At 35.2% G+C, this 22,970-nt stretch overlaps 1 protein-coding gene across 2 annotated transcripts in view; it reads right to left on the bottom strand.

Annotated features, from left to right (window-relative positions):
* The window catches only part of NBEAL1 (neurobeachin like 1), a 159,797-nt gene that overhangs the window by 68,591 nt on the left and 68,236 nt on the right, over positions 1 to 22,970 (bottom strand). For both annotated transcript variants that reach the window (XM_070770452.1, XM_070770458.1), the window contains 14 exons: positions 22,186 to 22,271; positions 21,311 to 21,400; positions 18,108 to 18,276; positions 17,547 to 17,680; positions 16,930 to 17,089; positions 16,724 to 16,826; positions 16,075 to 16,231; positions 14,599 to 14,757; positions 12,806 to 12,965; positions 10,049 to 10,137; positions 6,129 to 6,704; positions 5,616 to 5,791; positions 4,631 to 4,784; positions 4,213 to 4,341 (listed from right to left, as the gene is read on the bottom strand). In XM_070770452.1, coding sequence (XP_070626553.1) covers positions 4,213 to 4,341; positions 4,631 to 4,784; positions 5,616 to 5,791; positions 6,129 to 6,704; positions 10,049 to 10,137; positions 12,806 to 12,965; positions 14,599 to 14,757; positions 16,075 to 16,231; positions 16,724 to 16,826; positions 16,930 to 17,089; positions 17,547 to 17,680; positions 18,108 to 18,276; positions 21,311 to 21,400; positions 22,186 to 22,271 — 2,342 coding nt within the window. The remainder of the gene's footprint in view (positions 1 to 4,212; positions 4,342 to 4,630; positions 4,785 to 5,615; positions 5,792 to 6,128; positions 6,705 to 10,048; positions 10,138 to 12,805; positions 12,966 to 14,598; positions 14,758 to 16,074; positions 16,232 to 16,723; positions 16,827 to 16,929; positions 17,090 to 17,546; positions 17,681 to 18,107; positions 18,277 to 21,310; positions 21,401 to 22,185; positions 22,272 to 22,970) is intronic.

The raw sequence follows: 22,970 nt of genomic DNA, 5'->3' as shown, positions 1-22,970 counted from the left end.
AAGGAAGTATTAGAAACCAACATGACTTCAAGAATTAAGCATGCCAAAAACTCATCTGAGTTGTATGCACAGGTCTTCGAAAGCCAAGGCAACAATAAGGGATCTCAAGCAGTCTTCCCGTAAAAGAAGACTTATAGAAGCAAACAGCATTTGAGGAAATAACCTCTAAGATGGTTCGAATTTTAACTTTTCTACTTTTAACTTAAGGTTCTACTTGTGAAGCATCTCTACCCTCCTCAGGTTTCCCCCAAACCCCTTCACTTTACTCTTTGAATCTGACTAAAGCAGCGTAAACCCGATAGAAGGCAACAAATGTGAGACAAAAGGTCATAAAATCTCATTTTCCAGGAAACACCAATGCTAATATTCTAGACTTATTTTCTACATGTTTTTAAAAACACTGTTTACATAAAAAGTTCAATATTCAGTGCTCTACTTTTAACTAGTGTCACAGTATTACATAACTATAAGTTTATATGTTTATTTAAAGTGGACTCTGTGGGAGAGGGAGAAAGTGGGGAGATTTGGGAGAATGGCATTGAAACATGTATAATATCATGTATGAAACGAGTCGCCAGTCCAGGTTCGATGCACGATACTGGATGCTTGGGGCTGGTGCACTGGGACGACCCAGAGGGAGGGTATGGGGAGGGAGGAGGGAGGAGGGTTCAGGATGGGGAACACAGGTATACCTGTGGCGGATTCATTTCGATATTTGGCAAAACTAATACAATACTGTAAAGTTTAAAAAAAAAAAAAAAGTATAAAGACACTTTTAGTGAATACAATGATTTACATACCACTGCCCAACCCCCCACACACATAGATATGGTCCCCCTGCTCTCACATTATAAAGAGTACTATATTATGGTTACCTGAGAAATGACAGAAACACCAATGCCCTAGTTCCTTGCTTAATTACTGAGTGGCGCCCCACACAAAGCACACAAAGGAATTTTTAGAAAGCTCCTCTAGGTGACTTCACGTGCAGCTAGTGAAGAGAACCATTAGATGAGCTAAGACCACTGAGGGAGAAGAAACCCAGACAAAATGGTGACCATATGCAGCATCTAAAGAAATGAACAGCTACTTGGTCCTGCTTTAAAGACATGCTGGGAAATTTTGGCATTTATGTGAAATCTCCTGATAATTAAATGCTGGGAACTAAATAATATAAATGAGCCAAATAAAACAAATTTGCTGGCCAGGTTCATTTTGCAGGCAATCCTGCTTAAACCCCTATGAGGGAAGGGGTTCCTTTCCCAATCTTTTAACATACATGACCTGATTTCAGGGAAATCAGCTTTTAGCCTGAGAGAGTGAAATTAAACAAGCAGCTAGAGAGAAATGTTCTAGATCACTAACCACTGGTTGATAGAATCAAGTCTAAGCTGTAGGTGCTACAACTCTTCATTTCTTTAATACGTATTTATTTAATATGACTCCCATAGAGTCCTACTATGGGACAGGCAATGGATATTTAATGATGAACATATTATAACACACATGTTATTTCTCCTTGGATATCTCACCAAGGAGAAAAACACTGAGGGTCATTATCACTGGGAAAAAACAGAGTCCTAACATCTAAAACAATTAGCTACCCAGTATGCTGGCTCCAAGGGCTTTAACAGCCAGCAGGCTCATTTCCGAGGTCAGGGGCAGCAGCCGAGAGCGCCAGGTTGCGACGGCGCAGGAGCGGCGGAGAGGAGCTTACCCACGCCCAAGGTCAGGGGCAGAAGCCGAGAGGAGCAACCCCACGTCCAAGGAGTGGTGGCTGCACGGGCGCAGGAGGGCTGAGAGGAGCTACTCCACGTTCAAGGTCAGCAGGGGCGGCCGTGAGGAGATACCCCTCGTCCAAGGTAAGGGCAGCGGCTGCGCTTTGCTGGAGCAGCCGTGAAGAGATAACCCACGTCCAAGGTAAGAGAAACCCAGGTAAGACAGTAGGTGTTGCAAGAGGGCATCAGAGGGCAGACACTGAAACTGAGAGGGTAACAGGCAGGAAGGACAGGGGTCTCCAAAAGGAAGAAATAGCCTGCAAGTGTCACAACCTTTTTATCTCTCTTATGCGGCAGGAGGAAACAAACTAGCGATAGCACAAGCTGGAATCAAGATTGCCGGGAGAAATATCAATAAGCTCAGATATGCAGATGACACCACCCTTATGGCAGAAAGTGAAAAGGAACTAAAAAGCCTCTTGATGAAAGTGAAAGAGGAGAGTGAAAAAGTTGGCTTAAAAGCTCAACATTCAGAAAACAAACATCATGGCATCTGGTCCCATCACTTCATGGGAAATAGATGGGGAAACAGTGTCAGACTTTATTTTTTTGGGCTTCAAAATCACTGCAGATGGTGACTGCAGCCATGAAATTAAAAGATGCTTACTCCTTGGAAGGAAAGTTTTGACCAACCTAGATAGCATATTGAAAAGCAGAGACATTACTTTGCCCACAAAGGTCCGTCTTGTCAAGGCTATGGTTTTTCAGTGGTCATGTATGGATGTGAGAGCTGGACTGTGAAGAAAGCTGAGTGCTGAAGAATTGATGCTTTTGAACTGTGGTGTTGGAGAAGATTCTTGAGAGTCCCTTGGACAGCAAGGAGATTCAACCAGTCCATCCAGTGAAATCAGTACTGAATGTTCACTGGAAGGACTGATGCTGAAGCGGAAACTCCAATCCTTTGGCCACCTGATATGAAGAAGTGACTCACTGGAAAAGACCCTGATGCTGGGCAAGATTGAGGGCAGGAGGAGAAGGGGACAACAGAGGATGAGATGATTGGATGGCATCACCAATTTGATGGACATGAGTTTGAGCAAGCTCCAGGAATTGGTGATGGACAGGGAAGCCTGGTGTGCTGAAGGCAGTTCATGGGGTCACAAAGAGCCGGACACAGCTAAGTGAATGTACTGAACTGAACTGAAATAGCCATGGAACACGTCATGACTAATTCAACCCAGGTAATCACAAACAGCCAAGTAAACGGAAAGATGACAGACTAAAATCTGCATGGAACTTCTCTAACCTTTAACATTTTAATTTAAAACAGAAACAATAAATATTCTGTGTGTCCATCTTTGACTTACCTTCATTACAGAAACGTAGCACAAAGCTAACACTTAGTCTTCACTAAGTGCTTAATAAATGAAAAAAATGAAAAAATGTAAAACTGAAGTCGTGTGTTAGTATAGAAAAAGATTTTGACAGGAGCAATTTAAAAAATAATTTTCTCAAAAATGCAAGCCCTAATTGAAAAAGACACAATTGAAATAGCCAGAATATGGAAGCAACCTAGATGTCCATTGACAAATGAATGGATAAAGAAGCTGTGGTATATATGCACAACGGAATATTCAGCCATAAAAAGGAACGCATTTGAGTCAGTTCTGATGAGGTGGATGAACCTAGAACCTATTACACAGAGTGAAGTAAGTCAGAAAGAGAAAGATAAATATCATATTCTAACCCACATATACACAATCTCAAAAAATGGTCCAGAAAAATTTATTTACAGGGCAACAGTGGAGAAACAGATATAGAGAATAGACTTATGGACATGGGGAGAGGGGAGGAGAGGGTGAGATGTATGGAAAGAGTAACACGGAAATTTACATTACCATATGTAAAATAGATAGCCAACGGGAATTTACTGTATGGTTCAGGAAATTCAAACAGGGGCTCTGTATCAACCTAGACAGGTGGGATAGGGAGGGAGATGGGAGGGAGATTCAAAAGGGAGGGGATATATGTATACCTATGGCTGATTCATGTTGAGGGTTGACAGAAAACAACAAAATTCTGTAAACCAATTATCCTTCAATAAAAAAAAGAAAAACAAAACAAAACAAATCAAAACAAACAAAAAAAAATGCAAGCTCTAAACTGCACATGTACAAAAAGTCTATGCAGGCTATACTGTATTTAAATCTACCTAAATACAGATGATGTGAGTAACGCCCTCTAATATAAGCTATGTATTAATGCTCTAAAAGAAAACCATAAATTATACAGAGTCACAAACATCAGAGAAAAAATAACTGACCAGCTGCCTCTCAAGCTTGTTTCTAATCCTACAAAATGGAAAGCAGAGTTAAATCATGGTATTTTTGAAACTAAAAAGTTAAAGTGCTAAAAACATAATTGCCATTAAGTTATTATACAAATTCATATGTTGCATGTAAGTATATAAAATAATGTAAAAGAAGCGACAAACCTGCAAATTACCCTTTCCAATGAAGCCAAGCAGCAATTGGATTTGAATCTGAGAGAGTTTCACCCCTAGTGGACTTTCAGAATACCAAACTGACAGACTGTCGAAGAGCAGCATCAAATCCTCTAAAAGCTAACACAAAGGAAAAATTGAGAAATAAAAATATTCCCATTTTTAAATCTATCTATGATGAGCTTCCCCAAAAAGTAATACAAATCATAAATATTTCAAGGCTGATTCAATATTCAGCTGGTAAAAAACAAAAGAATTATCCTAGCAATAGTTAAAATCTGTAACTATGTTTATCCATTGTTTATTGCATCTGATTAAATATTAATGCTGAGTGAGGATATAAAATTTCTTTCTTTGAATAAAGTCTCTCACGACCAAAAAAAAATGATTTCAAAGAGATGTTACGCACCTTCTCAGTCCACATGTTCGAATTGACTAGTCCCTCTGATTGCAGGAAGTCCTGTATGATCAGTGTGAGTCGGAAAGCATTTTCAGCAGTTACTGGATTCATTTTTGCTTCTCTGTTTTCTGTGACGGCCCATTCTAACATCTTCTGTAGCAAACTAGGTATAAAGCAAAGTAAAACCACTTTATACTTATAAAAATAACAGGTCATTAAAAATTGAAAAGAAAACAGCAACAGCAAAGCCAGCTATTTATTAACAGGAGTGTATTTCCAAAGATAAACTCTCACTGGCAGGTATCATAAGACATTGTGGATGGATTTTAGTAACAATGAAACCACTTTTTCATCTCTGGAGTATCTATCTTAAATATAACCTAATACTAAAAGGCAGAGTAAAAGTTACCAGTTTTACTTGACCTTTAAAAAAAAAAAAAAAGCTATGAAAATAATTGACATTCTGGCCATGAGATATTTAAGTTTCTTTTAAAGCTGAATTTGGAAATGTTAGGGAAGAAAGCCTTATGCCTTACACAGAATCTAGCTCTGTGCAAAAACAAGGAAGTAATTCTGTTGCAGTATGCTGCTGTTACAGTGTCCTACCATATGCCTGGAACTCAAAGCTTTAGAGGAGTAATTTTCATGGAAACACTACTCCCTTCCTTTAGCATGGAAGCACTCAAACCTGGGCTAGACTATAGAACACAAAGCACCAAGTCCTTAGACACTACAGGAAACAACTGAAACAATGAGTGTATAATCACCTCAAACCCAAATTAATGTAAGATTTAAATCTCTTCACATTGGAGTTTGCTTTGTATTTCTCTCTAGATCCCACTAGAATGGCAACAGACAGGAAAAGGGCTGAGCACAAAGCTTCCCCTTTTCTCTCTCCCTACCCAGTGAATACGGAATAAATGTTCAATAACAAATATTTTAGATTCCTGCCCACTTTCAAAAGCAGAGGGGATATCACTAACGGAATGCTTACACTAGTTTTATTTCATCTGATGGTCGAAGTAGCTCACTGGATATTCCTGGTTTAGTTAGTGCTGAAAACACTTGTCCGCGTTCAATCCAAGTATCATCATCAGACTTTTCCAGTCCCTTACACATTATACAGCTCAAAATATTGGTCAGTAACTGAATAAGCTCCTCCTCACATCTCTATAAAAAAGATAAATATAATATTAAATTATTGGAGGGAAGGGTTGTTAAAAACACATAAACAGAACTATCAGGTTTATAGATTATAATCATTTAACATATTTTTAAGGTGTCTGGATGAACCTAGAACTTTACTAGGAAGGCCCCAGAGATGTAAAGAGAAATAAGACACTGGCTTTGCTCTCAAGACACTCACCACTGTGGGACTTCTAGGTGTCTAATACCTTCAATCATGAGACTTGGAACATGAATAATATATGAAGCTATTAACAATTACACATTTCTGCGGTTAGACATATAAAAATAAAAACACATTTGGACAAATAAGGCATCTTACCTCTTTGTTTTCAAGTAAAGAGAAGTCATCACTAAAACCCACATCATTTGTGACGCTGCTTTCTTTGTCAGGCTGTACAGGAAATGGCTTCATGGACTCTACTGGGGAAGGAGTGCTAGGCAGGCTGTCTGGCATTTGACTTCCACCATCACTCAGTTCACATGAATCAATTCCACTGAGATCTAAACTCAGAGGTGAAGGGTTATTATGCCAGAATTCTTCTTGATTCTCTGATTTGAAAGATAATTCTCCCATCGAGCTATCTTCTTGAAATAATGGCATGTTTGAGTCTAGAGAATGTCTATCCTCCAAACTCCACTCATCTGAAGACACATGAGCTGAGGCAAAAGAGGCAATTTTTTCTTCATCTGTCTTTTCGTCAAAGTTCCTCTTCATATCTTCCACTGATATATTTTTATCATTGTCTTTCACTATAATAGCCCTATTGTGCTTATGAAGAGTATTTCCATTTTCAAAATTTGCTTTTAAAAAAAGCTTAACTAAGGTGTCTTGCCAGCCCACTTGTTGAGATATCTGATGTGCTGCATCTGGCTGGGACTGCAAAATCTGTAGCATCTGCAAAGAGATTAAGAATGCAAAAATTTGTCAAAAGGTAAATGGTACTTTACATCAGAAACAGTTTCAGTTATTTCATGACAAAGTACTTTAATAAAAACTTTGGAGGATACATTTTCAACAGATTATGTTCTTAACTAGATTACAGACTATTTGGAGGGCAGACACTGGGTTCGCAACTAATCTGAGTATGAGTCATTGTATATCTAGAGTAGGGATATATTCAAATATTTGCTGAAAGATAAAAAAGAAAAAAGATAAAATAATCCTGCACATACCAACATACTCATGTTACTAAATTTGGTCAGAGAAAAAATATAAACTGATTTAAGGCATATATAAAATGTAATAAAGTTATATCCTCTCAACTAAATACTCTCCATGAGCCTACTATATTTGTTTAGCAAATACTGAACATCACTATGTGCCAAAGTACTGGATAGTTCCGAGACTTTGGCTACCTACTGCCAAGAGCTGACTCACTGGAAAAGACCCTGATGCTGGGAAAGATTGAAGGCAGGAGGAGAAGGTGACAACAGAGGATGAGATGGTTGGATGGCATCACCGACTCAGTGGACATGAGTTTGAGCAAGCTCCGGGAGACAGTGAAGGACAGGGAAGCCTGGTGTGCTGCAGTCCACAGAGTCACAGAGAGTCAGACATGACTCAGAAATGAACAACAACTATGTACCACGCACAGTTCTGACACTGCTGCTGCTGCTGCTGTCACTTCAGTCGTGTCCGACTCTGTGCAACCCCAGAGACGGCCTCCTACCAGGCTCCTCTGTCCCTGGGATTCTCCAAGCAAGAACACTGGAGTGGGTTGCCATTTCCTTCTCCAAGGCATGAAAGTGAAAAGTAAAAGTGAAGTCACTCAGTCGTGTCCGACTTTTAGCGACCTCATGCACTGCAGCCTACCAGGCTCCTCTGTCCATGGGATTTTCCAGGCAAGAGTACTGGAGTGGGGTGCCATTGCCTTCTCCGGTTCTAACACTAGGGTTTGGGGAATCATTAGAACACATAAGAAACTTTGAAAGACCCTAAGTACACCAAGAATAATGTCCCATATCATTCCCCCCCCAAAGCAAAGTTAATGGGTTGCTTTTGCAAAAACATTTTTTTTTCATTAACTCTATATGGTGCAAACAAACAAAAACTGAACTTCAATTCCAGAAAACTATTTCCAATGAGATGGATGCTGCTATTTAGCTAGAATAAGAAACAAATTAAAGAGTAGATATTGACTTGACAATGTGTATGATCTCTAGAATCCCAAATGACTTCATATTTTTTGGATTAAAAAAAATTTTCAAACACTATCAGAAATGCTGTTAAAAGTGGTCTGGCCCCAGAACCCAAGTGCTCCCCACTACACCACACTGCCTTCTGGTAGAGAATAGGAAGGGTACTGGGGAAGAGCAAAGCCCAACCATAGAGCATAAAGAACTCTACTTAGTACTCTGTAATGATCTATATGGGAAAAGAATATTTAAAAGTGGATATATGTATAACTGATTCACTTTGCTGTATAGCAGAAATACAACATTGTAAATCAACTGTATTTCAAAAAAATTATTTAAAAAATAAAAAAAAATTTATAAGAAATGCTGTTAGGATCTTTAAGATTTAAATCGCAAAGCAAATTAACTTCTAAGTAGATGGAAAGAACTCAGCTCCCAGTGTTTATAGAGTATCTCTTTATCAGAATTTCTAACTCTGACAAATTTCATAGCAGGAGATGAATTATATCAGTGTGGACTTCAAAATTAATGGTTCTTATGTACACTGATGCTGGCACAGAAAGCAGTTGGGTCAAAGTGAGTTACAATGACATGTTAAGTATCTTTCCTCACTTAATGCTGTCAATCAGTGAGCTACTATGCCTCTGTCAGTGCAAACTGTCAGCTTTAAACATACTAAATCTTGGTGGGCAAAGAAAACTTTTCATGATTTTAAAGTTTCCATGAAATAAGACTTATTGTGCAGCTATTTTATAAACACCTAATGAATAAAAACTAGGCTGCACTGGGAGAGGTTTCTAATTGCACACTGAGAGGAAAAGATAAATTTACATTTTTCTTGCTTCAAGAAAAATATAGCAAAATCCATTAATATGTAAAATATGAAAACTCTTTGAAGAGCTATTACATTTCATGAATTATGTCCTACATATGTATTACCACAGACAGGTTAAAAAAAAAAGCTCCTAACAGAAGTTTGTTAACATGTAAAACAGGAAACAATCTAAAATGTCCATCAATAGGAAACCAGACTATACTTCATAGAACAGTCATAGAATAAAAAACTATGCAGCTGTTAAAGAGAAACATGGGAACTTTCCTGTGGTACAGTGGATAAGAATCCACCTGCCAATGCAGGAGACATGGGTTTGATCCCTAGTCCAGGAACATTCCACACGCTGCAGGGCAATTAAGCCCGTGCACCACAACTACTGAGCTCATCATGTCTAGAGCCTGTGAGCTGCAACTGCTGAGTCTGCATGCCACAAGTACTGAACCCCAAGCACCTAGAGCCCTCGCTCTACAACAAGAGAAGCCACGGCAATGAGAAGTCCGCGCACCACAACAAAGAGAAGCCTTTTGCTCACCAAAACTAGAGAACACCTGCGTGGAGCAACAAAGATCCAGTGCAATCAATCAATAAATAATAAATAAAATAAAAATTAAAGAAAAAAGGAGAAATACATATCCAGATTTACTGGTGGAAAAGTACTGTGACATAATTAGGGAACAAAATTAAAAAGAAAAGCAAGGAAGCAAATTAAATACCAGACTGGTCACTGGTTGCCAGTAGAAAAGGTTTTAAGCAGGAAGAAACACATGGGATAACCATTCATCAACTTAGTTAAAGGTTAAATAAGTGGACTGAAGGCAAATCATTGTTGGAATACACTCATAAACTACAGAAAACCCTTTCCATAAAGGTCAAAAGATTCAGAAACTCTAAAATATGGTATATGAATTAGAAAAGGTCACAACTGAAGGATCTTAATACAGAAAATACGCTCTGGGAATGTATTTTTGACTCTGGGAAGGGCATTATTTCCAAGAGCTCATGTACGGTGAAGAAGAACAAATTTGTATGCTATATTTCTTATTATTACATAAAGTTGCTGCTGCTGCTAAGTCACTTCAGTCGTGTCCGACTGTGTGACCCCATAGACAGCAGCCCACTAGGCTCCCCTAATTCACTTCAAAAAAGTAAACTATAACATTATGTCATATAAAAGATATTAGAACTTATATCTGGTGAAAAATACTTAATCTAAAGGTTATTCACAATAATACTGAAATTCTTAGAGTATATTTTTAAAGTTTACTAACCTTTCTGCAGATGACCACCCTGACATTTATATAGGCTCTGTGAGATATATATACCACAGATAACAGATCTTTGAAATTAATAGCAGGATCTATGATAGAAAAAAAAAAAAACAGTTAAAATTAAGTACTAGAGAAAAAACAAGAAAGATATGTGTTAATAGTTATATATAAGCTGACATATTCATTTCATTTATACTATTTTCCTGCTGTCAACAAACATGCCTTTTACCCCCAACTTTATTAAGATATAACTGACATAAAAACATGGTTTAAGGTGCAAAACACAATGATTTTATATATATATATATAGTGAAATGATTATACAATAAAGTTATTTAACAAATCCATTATCTCACATAGTTACCATATTTCTTTTTGTGGTGAGGACATTTAAGGTCTTAGCAACTTACAAATACACAACACTGTATTGTTAACTACAGTCACCATGTTATAACTTAGATCCACAAAACATACTTAATTTACAACTGAAAGTTTTCACTCTTTGTACCTTTACCCATTTCCCTCACTGCCCCAGCTCTGGCAACCATTCGTCTACCCTGTTTCTCACTTCCCCGCCCCCCATAGGTTAAGTGAGATCACATGGCATTTGTCCTTCTTTGCCTGGCTTACTTCACTTACCAGATTGCCTTCTAGGCTTTTCCATGTTGTTGCAAATGGCAGGATTTCCTTCTTTTATATGGCCAATATTCACACATATATACATGCCTGACTTTTGTTACTTATTTATCTGTCAATGGACACTTAGGTTGTTTCTGTATCTTGACCATCAAGAATGATGGTATAATAAACATAGCGGTGCAGATCATACCTCTTTGAGATATGATTTCATTTCCTTTAGATATATACCCAGAAGAAGAACTGCTGAATCATGTGGTAGTTCTATTTTTAATTTTTTAAGAACCTTCCAAAGTGGCTGCGAATTCATATCCGTTGAATCTGAGCTGACTAGATGTGAATTCAATGGACAGTCAGCTCAAATTTAATGAACTCATGTCCACTGGCATGAATTTGGACATGAATTTGAGCAAAATCCAGGAGAGAGTGGGCAGAGGAGCCTGGCATGCTGCAGTCTATGGGGCCGCAGGGAGTTAGACACAATTAAGAGACTGAAAACCAACAGTAGTGGCTGCACCAATTTATAACACATTCCCACCAACAGCACACAAGGGTTCCCTTTTCTCCATATCCTCACCACCAGCACTTTTTCTCTCTTCTCTTTTTGGTAACAGCCAAACTAACAGGTGGGAGGTGATATCTCACTGTGTTTTTGATTTTCATTTCCCTTAGAATTAAGGATGTTGAGTATATTTTCATGTATTTGTTGGCCATTTGTATATCTTCTTTGGAAAAATGTCTATTCACATCCTTTGCTCATATTTTAATTGGATTTTTTGCTATTGAGTTGTATGATTTCCTTATATATTTTAGATATTAACTCCTTATAAGATTTGATTTATAAACATTTTCTCCTATACTATAGACTGTATGTATATACTTTTTGTATAAAAGACTTTTCCTTTTGTTGATGGTTCCTTTTGTTATGTAGAAGTTTTCTGGTTTGATCTAATCCCATGGTTTATTTTGATTTTTATTACTTTTGTTGTCTTACGCAAAAAATCATTGCCAAGACAAAGGTCAAACAGCTTTTCCCCTATGTTTTCTTCTAGTATTTTTACAGTTCAATTCTTACACTTAACCCTTTAATCTATATGAGTTAATTTTTGTGGGTGGTGTATGGGTCCATTCTCATTCTTTTATAAATGGATATTCAGTTTTCCCAACCACGTTTATTGAAGAGACTATCTTCCCTCCATTGAGTTCAGGGATCCCTTATCAAATACTAGTTTACTGTACATGCGTAGTTTTATTTCTGGGCTCTTGATTCTGTTTCACTTTTTTGTGTGACTATTTTTATGCATACTGGAGCACACTCTTTTGATTACTACAACTTTGTAGTATAGTTTGAAATCCCAAAGTATGATGCCTCCAGCGTTCTGCTTTCTCAAAAAAAGAATGATACATAATAGTCACATAAATGCCGAAATAACTGTTTCATTTTGGTTAAGAATCACAGATATGTTTAAATTTTACAAAGACAATAGTTTTAGAACGTTCAACATCTTCCTCAGTAAACCCAAAATAGCTGTTGTTTGATTGCCTAAACATACTGTCCAAACTGCTTGGATGTTATACTTGTATTACCTTCTTATGTATATGTCTTATCAATAAAATGATAAACCACTCAAGACAAAGAAGCTTATCTTAGCTCTTTCTGAATCTCTAGCGTCTGATATAAATTCCACAGTTTGTAGTAAGTACTAACACAAAGGTTTATAAAAGAAAAATTAAAAACAAAAAAGAATATCTAAAATTAGTTTTCATTTTTCCTTTAAGATTTTAAGCTCTGTAAAGAAAAACAATATCTTGTACACGTTTTCTCTAATGTCCTTTTCTTTTTACATAGTCAATTATTTGCTTATCACTCAGTCAATAAACATCTACTGAAGGCATGCCAAGTAAGGTTCCATGCTATGCTCTGGGGAAAAACAACAAAGGTATATTTGAAACAGTATCCGATGAAAGCCTTGCTGAATCAAGTAACAGGTAATTTTAAAAGCAACCTGAGGAAAGAGGGGGAAAGAACCTTCTGAAGAAAAAAAACTTAGAGCCATCAAGTAGAATTATATGATGATGAAGAACATTTCTATGCATCAGTATTTTTAGCCTTGGTCATACCTGTATTTATAATTTGATTGGTGAGACTTTTAATGAGAGAAGTATTAACAGGTGCTTCATTAAGAAGGAGTCCAAATCCTGAGTAGCCAACTTCTCTGAGTCGAATACGTTGTTTACTTCGTTCATAAACATTTGTGCATTTCAACATCTGTTCCATAACCTGGTCACAATGGTAATATATTCATCTCAATATAGAAAACTAAGAACTGTTGTCACTTAGGTTAACATTGAATAAATATTAGTGTACAATGTTTTTGAAGCATCATTTTATTCCTCAAGAATTTTTTAAAAATGGCACTAATAGGGAAGACTATTCCATATCTTGCTACAATTAAAAAATGAACTTAAAAGCAACTGCATTTGAATAATTAATATGTTTCAAACCCTGATTTATATCAATTTCTTAGTAGATAAAAGAAATAATTTAAAATTTTCTTTTAATGGCCTAAAGTGTAGAGGGAAAAAATCCTGTAGCTTGCAAGAAGAACAAACGTGTGCTCTGAAATATAAGAAAGATACTTCTAGATCAATCTAGTAATCTATTTATGTGATAGTTGTCAAAATAATTTTCAACAACAAGGAAATACTGTGAAACACCTCATCCATATGTTAAAATGGAAGAATAAATTAGTAACCTCAAACATCTTGAAGGTAAATCAATAATTTTACAAAATGACATACTGAAAGCTTCTATGAAAGGGTAATCTTGGCAAAAGAGTATCATGAACAACCTCTGCGGGGCCATTTTTGAAGAAATGACATTAAATATCCATATAGGAACCGTGTATGGGTACATGCTTTAAAGAATAGCTTCTTTAAATTGGTCATCATAACCAATACTCAGGAGAGACTATGTCAGACCATCATTAATGTACTTTTGTTTTCCAAAATTTAGGAATTCCATATTAAGGCAATCCAAACATAACCCCACAAGTAGACTTTATGTCACACTAATGATGTAGGGGAAACAACTGTCACAGGCAATTTGGCATAACAAAGGATGAAAAAAATGCATTTGCAGTAGAAATATGACTGACTTTTTAAATTGTAGTTAACCAAAAAGGTGGAGAGGGTGGCTTCAGTCCAAGTTCAAAGTCTGGGATATTCTGGAAAGCTTAATAAAACATGTCCTACATCCTTTAACAAGTTACTAATTTTTCGACTTCAGTTTCATCTGTAACATGATAATAATAATATCCACTTCATAAAGTTGCTGCAAGGACTATATAAACTATACATAAAATGGGCTTAAAGAAGTAAAAGTGAAGTTGCTCAGTTGTGTCTGACTCTTTGTGACCCCACGGACTATAGCCTACCAGGCTCCTCCGTTCATGGGATTTTCCAGGCAGTAATACTGGAGTGGGTTGTCATTTCCTTCTCCAGAACATCTTCCCAACCCAGGGATTGAACCCAGGTCTCCCACATTGTAGGCAGACGCTTTACTGTCTGAGCCACAAAATGGGCTTAGTGCTTGATAAATAGTGGGTGCTAAATAAGCTTAGTATGATGGGCTACACAGACCCACTGGAAGTCAAAAGGAGTTAAGAGTTTTTCTATTGAGTATGACAAAGTGGATTTTCCACTGAAATTACTAATCAGATTATAATAATATAGTTTTTAAACACACAAACAGCAAAAACATTAAAAATATATATCAAAACAAACCGAACAATTTAAAATTAGAAGTAGGGATGTGAAAAAAGAATTAACATTCACAGAATGGATATGTTCCAAGTAAATTCATATACCCACAAATGTCCCCAAATATAAAGATGCTTAAGACATGTTTGTACCTTAAAAATGATTTCTCTTAGTTTGTCAGAGTACTTCTGATTTAAGAGTAAGGCATAAAGTATGTCAGCATTTCCAGGTTCAAACAGCAGTAAGAAAAGCTGACCTCTATTTGGGCTGGTACGTAGGAGACTGAAGAGTATGTCCAAAATTCCAAGAAGCTTTTAAAATTAAGCAACAGAAAACAAATAACCACATTCATATACAGAAACACAAATAAAAGTCATAAACCACAGTTACTTAACTAAATTCAATATCCTCTAATGTTTTAGCTTAACTAGATTATCAGAAGTCTTCTGAACCTGCCTTGCCTTTTCCTTCATTATGCTTTTGTTTTATTCCATTTCCTTTTGCACATCCTCTCACTACCCACATTCATCTGCTGAACCTTTCTCTTCCATAAAGTCTTTCTCTTCCATACAGCTATCTCTTCCACAAAAGTCTTTCCTGGTTCCTCAACATCTAACACTCTCCTATGGAAATCTCATGTTACTTCACATTTCTCTTACAGATATTATCATGCTTTTTTTATTTTCATAATTACTTATAAACCTTTCTTATCAATCCCTGCCTTCATTAGGCTAAAAACAAGAATGATAATTCTTTCATCATTAAATACCTACAATACCTAGTATTATTCTATGTATATGTACAGTAAGTATTCAATAAATATATAGTTAAGTATGTAATAAATGTTTGACTAAATTGATCAAGAAAATATTATTAGCAATGAATCATAGCATAGGTGACAATACAGCAATCATGAAATAAGATGATTATTCATTATTCTAAATAATGAGAAGCTTTTGAAGTAGTTCAACCTTATAAGGAAATAGCCTAAGTTAATTTATCTGTATAATACCAACTACAAAGTCATATAACCACTGATTACACAATGCATATTTCATGATAGAGGAAAAAATTCTTCAGTCAACATAAATTAAGGCTGCTCAGATTTGGTGTTGAGAGTGGTATAATACCAAAAGAACACAGAAACAGCAACAAAAACACCTATGGTTATATAGTTCCAGGTTTATCAGCTGTGTGACTTTTTAAGTTGAGTCACCTAATCTCTCTGAGCACATATTTTCAAATGTACACATGGGAAGAGTAATCACTGGTCTGCATATTTTATGTCAGTGGTCAAATTCTACCATACATCAGAATCACCTTGAGGGCTTGATTTGGACATATATTTGGATTTCTAAAACATTCTCAGGTAAGTGGGTCCATATATTGAGAACCACTGTCTTAAAGGGTAGCTCTGAGGTATAAATGAATAGTGTATGTGAAAGAATTTAAAAATAGAAATAGTTATAATTTACTCTTTATGTAAAATTTTTATGAACCTATTAAATACTAAAATTTATGTGAGAAATCTACCTAGTAACTTTTGTTAATAGTTAAACATACAATACATAGCCTATGATACAGCAACTTAATTATTAAAACTAACAGGTTTATCAAGAGCATAATACCTGTTCTTCTTCATTGATAGCAGCTATGTAACCCATAATACTTTGTATCTCTTCATGAGTTCCGCCTTTGCTCAGAAAATATTTAATTAGTCCATACAAAGAAGTCCTTATTGTTCGAATATCATCGGGAGACAGCTCATTATATTTACAATCATTCCTAAAACAGAAAATAAACAAGAAACAACTGAAATTTTTAACTTTTACATCTTTGTACTTTTATATATAAAAGAATCCATAGTTTAAAAGATGTTTGCATATAACTATTAGAATTCATAGTATCTTTGGCTTCTTTTTAAGAAAAACCTTTTTAAGTTAGGAGTTGCAATAATAAAGATATAAATTGTTAAAAATAGTTTATGTATTATGTAGCAGACACAATTTTAAGTGCTTTACACATTAATATTTCATTTAATTTAATCCTCGAAATAAACACAGGAAATCATACAGTTCTTGTCACAAAGCAGAAAACCTTAGCACAGAAAAGTTGAGCAAGTTGCCCTTGTATGTGATCCCTTGTTCATCATTTTAACCTTCACAATGTCCTGGCTCTCTGAAGTTAAAGGCATCAGAACTTCTAGAAAATATAACAATCTAAGTGCTCCAACCAAGTAACAGACACATTATCAAACTGAGAAGAAGGACATCGTACCCATAATAAATCCTAAGTGTATCCAGGAGAAATTGTACACCATACTTCTTTCGGAAAACTCTCCTGCTGTCTTTGATGATGGTAGAAAGATACTGTATGTGACCTAAAATAGAAAGTTTACTCTTATATACCTAAAATAAAAGTCACATAGGTGGTAATAAATTTCTAAAGCAACTATAAAATTTTATCCGACAGCCTGAGCTTACCAATTCGAAAGGGAAAATCTCCACGGTTCCAAATACGGAAGTCAAAGAGTAAATACTGATACATTTGCTGCAGGAGCTGCATATTTTTCTCTAATGATACCTGTTCAATGAGTAACTGAATTGCCATCAATACATTAACATCCATCAAAGCACTAGGCACCTGAAATCCAAACAGAAGAAGGTTCTTGTAAAGTTCAGTTTAAACAACTGTCATTAAGCTATAATTTGAAATGATTAATTCAGAACATCTACTAAATATAAAAATTTTGGTTAGAAAAATATAAACAATTTAAACATTAATTTTTCTGATATAACTCTAGAACATATTCCTAAAATAGTCTTTAAATGATCAAATAACCCAAATACCAAAGTTAACACATAAGGTCCTGAATATCAAAGATTATACACTGTTATATGTAAGATAAGTAGTTCTTATATAAGGTGATTTCATAGAAATTTTTAAAAGCTGCTTGTGAAATAAATTATATTCACTAATATAACTTAAGTTATGATAGTATAAGTTTTAAAATATATTTATCTACTGGAAAGAAAAAGTCTCAATACTAACTGGTAATTACAATCATCAGAAATATCTGCAGAATATTAGACTAGCTCACCTTCTGAAGTAAGGCTCCAAGAACAGCAACTCCATGGGAGTGAATAAGGTTGTCCTGGTTAATAGGATGTCTTTGAATAAAGTGTTTCACAATCAAGATAAATGTTGCAATTAAATTTCTCTCGAGTCTTGACTCTGTGGGATTGTGAACAAGTCATTAATTATCATAATTACTCTAATCACTTTTATATCAGATGCTCTACATCATAATGCATATTGTAACAAACAAGGAATTGGGCTCAGGAATTTGCATCCTAAAGGTCACTTGCAGAACATAAATATCACAGAAAACAGTGACTGCATATTATATATTTAAATACACATGTAAATATTTTCTCTACCATAAATTTAATAGTGTTGTCAGATTTCTGCTAACAGTACAAACTAAGGATAGTCAAGAGTACAGTCAACATCCTAAGTGTTTTGAACAAAGTATTATGAATCTTCTGAACTCCATTAGGAAAATTAGGAATGGACCACTTCAGCTACAAATGGTAGCAAGGCATTTCCAATTAATTCTCACATTTCTCAATGACCATTTCACATTTATTCAGCTAAATACCTGATGCCTTTGTGGAGGTCAATACCACCCAATCTCCTTCTACAGGTGTTATCAACTCAGAAACTGTGCTTTCATTCAATCCTTCAGGAATCTGTCCTTCACCAAAGTGGCTGATTTGTTCCAATAGAGGAAAGAGTACATTTAATCCACCTATGCAATTTATAACATCCTGAAAGAGGAAACCACAGTTGATTAATCTTAAGATGCATGGGCAATTTTATCATTTAATACCTATTCAGCATGTATGAGGTTATAATTTGCTAACGTTTTAAGCAAGGTGTACAACAGCCTAAGCTAAAGGAACCTTGTATGGGCATATATATGCTTTAAGGGCAGCCTCAAGGGTCACCATAATGAATACTCAAGAGAGACAAAGCCAGATCATTTTTTAAAATTTATATTTAATTGAAGAAAAATTGCTTTACAATATTGCATTGGTTTCTTCCATGCATCAACATTAATCTGTCTTAGGCACACATGGTACACATATGCCCCTCCTTCTTCAACACCCCTCCCACCTCCCACACCTTGCCACCTCTCTAGGTTGTTACACACCCCCAGTTTGAGTTCCGTTTCATACAGCAAATTCCCATTGGCTATCTATTTTACATAAGGTAGTGTATATGTTTCCATGCCACTGTCTCCATTCATCCATCTCTCCTTCCTCTCCCACTCCATGTCCGTAAGTCTGTTCTCTATGTCTGTGTCTCCACTGCTGCCCTGCAAATAGGTTCATCATATCATCTTCCTAGATTCCATATATATGCATTAATATACAATATTTGTTTTTCTCTTTCTAACTTACTTCCCTCTGTATAATAGGCTCTAGTTCATCCATCTCATTAGAACTGACTCAAATGTGTTCCTTTTTATGTCTAAGTAATACTCCAACAGCTTGTTTATCCATTCATCTGTCAATGCACATCTAGGATGCTTCCACATCCTAGCTACTGTAAACAGTGCTGCCATGAACACTGGAGTGCGTGTGTCTTTTTCAATTTTGGTTTCCTCAGGGTATATGCCTAGTGGTAGGATTGCTGGGTTGTATGGTAGTTTTATTTTTAGTTTTTTAAGGAATTTCCATACTGTTTTCCATACTGGCTATATCCATTTACATTCTCACCAACGGTGCAAGAAGGTTCCCTTTTCTCCACACCCTCTCTAGCACTTGTTTGCGGGTTTTTTGATGATGGCCATTCTGACTGGTGTGAGGTGATATTTCATTGCAGTTTTGATTTGCAATTCTCTTAATAAAAAGTGATATTGAACATCTTTTCCTGTGTTTATTAGCCAGGCCAGACCATTTTTAATGCACCTCTGTTTTCCAAAGTTTACAAATTCAAAAGACAGGCAATCCAAACATGACCCTCTAAGTACATGTCATTATCATTAATGATGTAAGAAGTAACAACTGTCACAAGGCAATAAGGCATAACAAACAGGAGAATAAGTCATGAAAAAACAGAATGTATTTGCATTACAAATATGACTGACTCCTCTAAGTTTACAAAAAAGTGGAGTCAGTGGCTTCAACCTAAGTTCAAAGTGACTATTGTGGATAGCAAAATATATTCAGATATATTCAATATCTTAGACAAGTTATTTCCCAGGACTCAGTTTCCACATCTGTAAGATAAAGATAATATTAATTTCCACTCTGTAAAGTTGTTACAAGGATGAGGTAAGCTAACACACGAAAAGTGCTTAGTGCCTGACATACAGGGGGTGCTATATAAGATTAGACTGCTAAAATGTTCTGAACTGCCATGTATACATAGCTTAAGTCTGTAAACAACTTCTTCCTAGTCTTTGCTTGTTTTTCATATTGATTTTTAAGGGCTTTGTAATCAGTAAACTAGAATTTTGGATGGAAAGCATTTTTTTCCAGTTGTCATTTAAATTTTTTTTTCTTTGATTTTGCTTCAGTATAAAAAAGCAATAGTCTTTTTCTTGATAATTGTTTCTTTTTGACTTCTGCATAGCTATATTCAAGGCTCAAAGACTGCTTTGAATTTCAAGTATAATGTATGACAGATAATCAGCTTTCTCTATATAAGTAATTCATAGAACTGGCCTTATAAAATCAATCTTATAGGTCATCAAAAGTTAACTTATAAACTGGCAAACTGTCATAAATCTTACTATGTTAACAGGTAAGAATAAGTGTTATCTCAAAGAGAAAAAAGCTTTATATCACATGAATAACATGAGAATAATACAAATTGATGGATTCATTTTAGCCCAGGCAGAATTATCCTAATGATTTCTATTCATTGAAACAATAAGCTTATATGATTGGTATTAAATGACTAGAAGATAAAAGGGTTTTATTTTCTTTGCTGCTTTACCAGCAAGTTCCAACATAAATGTCTTTTATTTTTATTGTACTTAGGCTATAGTTTCTATTTAATATATCTTTTAAAGAAATTCTATATTTTAGAAACAGGATGTCTCTGACTTTCACATTAGCCCAAATAATCTTTACTAATTTATAATCACTCAGTCAATGATCTTATTGTATATCCCAGGCGCCAGGCACTGGTGGAAAAAGCAGTGGTCCCTCCTTTGAAGTTCTTAAGGACTACTGGAGAATCAAGCAAGCAAATCGTTAAACTATTCATGATGAGTGAAATAATAAAAACTGGTACAAGTACTCATGAGAAGAAGAGTACTTGGAAATAAGTAGAGGCCTTTAGACAGAAGCAAAAATATATCCAGATGAGACATAAATATGAGGCACAGGAAAAAGGCAAACCAGATGTGACAGCTAGACAGTGTGTTGGAGAAGAGGGAAAATTACTCTTTAACCTCAGAGAAGAATAATCTAAGTTTGTTTAAAGCTGATGGACAGGAGACTAGACAAGAAGTGTATGATATAGGAGAAAAGGGATAATCAGTGAAGTCTCTGAGGGTTTGAAATCTGTTACATAGTTTTAGGGATTAAATATCTTAAAAGTGGAGCAATTAATGAGGGCAGCATATTTTTCTTATGAAAACTGAGAGTATAACTTAAAAAGATAACTAAGTTACAAAAAAATTAAATAGTCATTCAACTACTTATTTGTTTATCCTTCAAACTGTTCACCTGCAGATATTTTAAACTGGATTTACTCAGATCAATCTGGGGCTGCTCAAAAGACAAATGTTTTTAAAGGATCAGTCCACTTAGATAATATGCTGCCCAATGTTCACCATTAACTTACCTTAATGTCCCAGTTTACTACTTTGTTTCCTGTTAACCTTCCATGGAAACAATTAGTAGATAAATCAAGACAGATCGCATTTTTGCAGGCCTAAAAATAAAAGAAAAGAATGGCAAACAGCTAAGCACAATTAAGACAAAACATAACTTTATATATGGAACATTTCATCATAATTTTAAAAGGTATATAGTATACTCAATGATAAGATGCCTACAATATTAAGTTTAGTGTTACTATTCTCTGTCTTTTAAAAGAATCAAGGACTAGATTCTAACACACTCACTCATAAAATGCAGGTCATTTCTGCTTGTCATCTGACAGATAAGTTTGAGCCAGAACTTATCATTCACTAATCATATAAGTTAAAATTCTTTCTATTCTAAACCAGTATGTGCAAAACAGATATTTTACTTTTTTTAAAAATTCAACGTCTTAGTCCCATTAGTACAAAAAATTATAATGACAGGAAAGTTAAACCACTGACATAAGACACTATTTTCCCTTATATTACCAACAATTTTAGTTATATTCAAATTAGGTTTTTCTGCAACTTTCGAAATTGCTAAAGTTATCTGTTAATTTCCATTAAGGTTTATAAAGCAGGGAACTTCACATTTAAGTTGATTCATTAGTACAAATTCCCACTACAAGCATTCCCATTTATAATACTGGAATGACATAACATCTGAACCCTAGTTGAGAGCTGCAACATAATTTTTACTGCTCCCCATTTTCTTTTAAAAATTTATAATTTTTAATGATAATTCAAGCCCCTTCTTCTCAATTACCCATTGAAATGACAAAAGGAATAAAAATGGAATTTTAGTTCACAACATAGTTATAGCTACATGAACAGTCCACACATTTACTCTGACCTTTGCAGTGTAGTGAAGAAGGACGTTACCAGGTAGGTCAGCCATGTCAGACTCTTGAAATTTCCAAGGGCTTAAACAGTTTGGACCTAAAAATTATACACACACACAAACACACACGTATCATTGAATATATATGGCCTCCTCAGTTGTGTGTAATCAGAAAGAAATTTTTAATTAGCCGTTTCAAACTTCTTATATAATACAGTTAAAACACACTAGCCAAAATGTACTTTATTTTTATATCACCTCCAATTTATCCAACACAAGTAAAGTTGCAGGAGAGGGTTGATCAATGTCTACTACAGAAAAGAAATTTTATATAGCATCAAAAACTAATATAAAATATAACAAAGCTTATATATTTATTGAAAGTAAAACATTCAAAACTGTAAGATAAAATGGCAAAACAACCAATCAATAATGTGAATAGTTATTATAGAAATGGAATAACAAATGAGTGGAATAAGAATTACAAATAAAAAAAGATTATTGACTTTACTAACAAAATAAAAAAAAAAAAGTTAAAACAAGGTTCCAAAACCAATACAACATTCTAAAGCAATTTTTCTCCAATTAAAAAATAAATTAAAAACAATAAGGTTACATTTTACACAAAAAATAGAGAAAACAATATTAATCATTCCATCTTATTGCAGCAGTGGTGAGTCTGGTAGATTTTGTTACTGGTAGACATTGTCAATTGGTATATTCCTTACGGAAACTGATTAGGTAAAATGGAATTAAGAGCCATAAAAATATTCACCCACTTTAAATATTTATCCTGG

Source organism: Bos indicus, chromosome 2 (assembly GCF_029378745.1).
Source record: "Bos indicus isolate NIAB-ARS_2022 breed Sahiwal x Tharparkar chromosome 2, NIAB-ARS_B.indTharparkar_mat_pri_1.0, whole genome shotgun sequence".
Lineage (NCBI taxonomy): Eukaryota > Metazoa > Chordata > Mammalia > Artiodactyla > Bovidae > Bos > Bos indicus.
The sequence above is the reverse complement of the archived record's forward strand: the minus strand, read 5'-3'. Positions and strand labels throughout refer to the sequence as shown.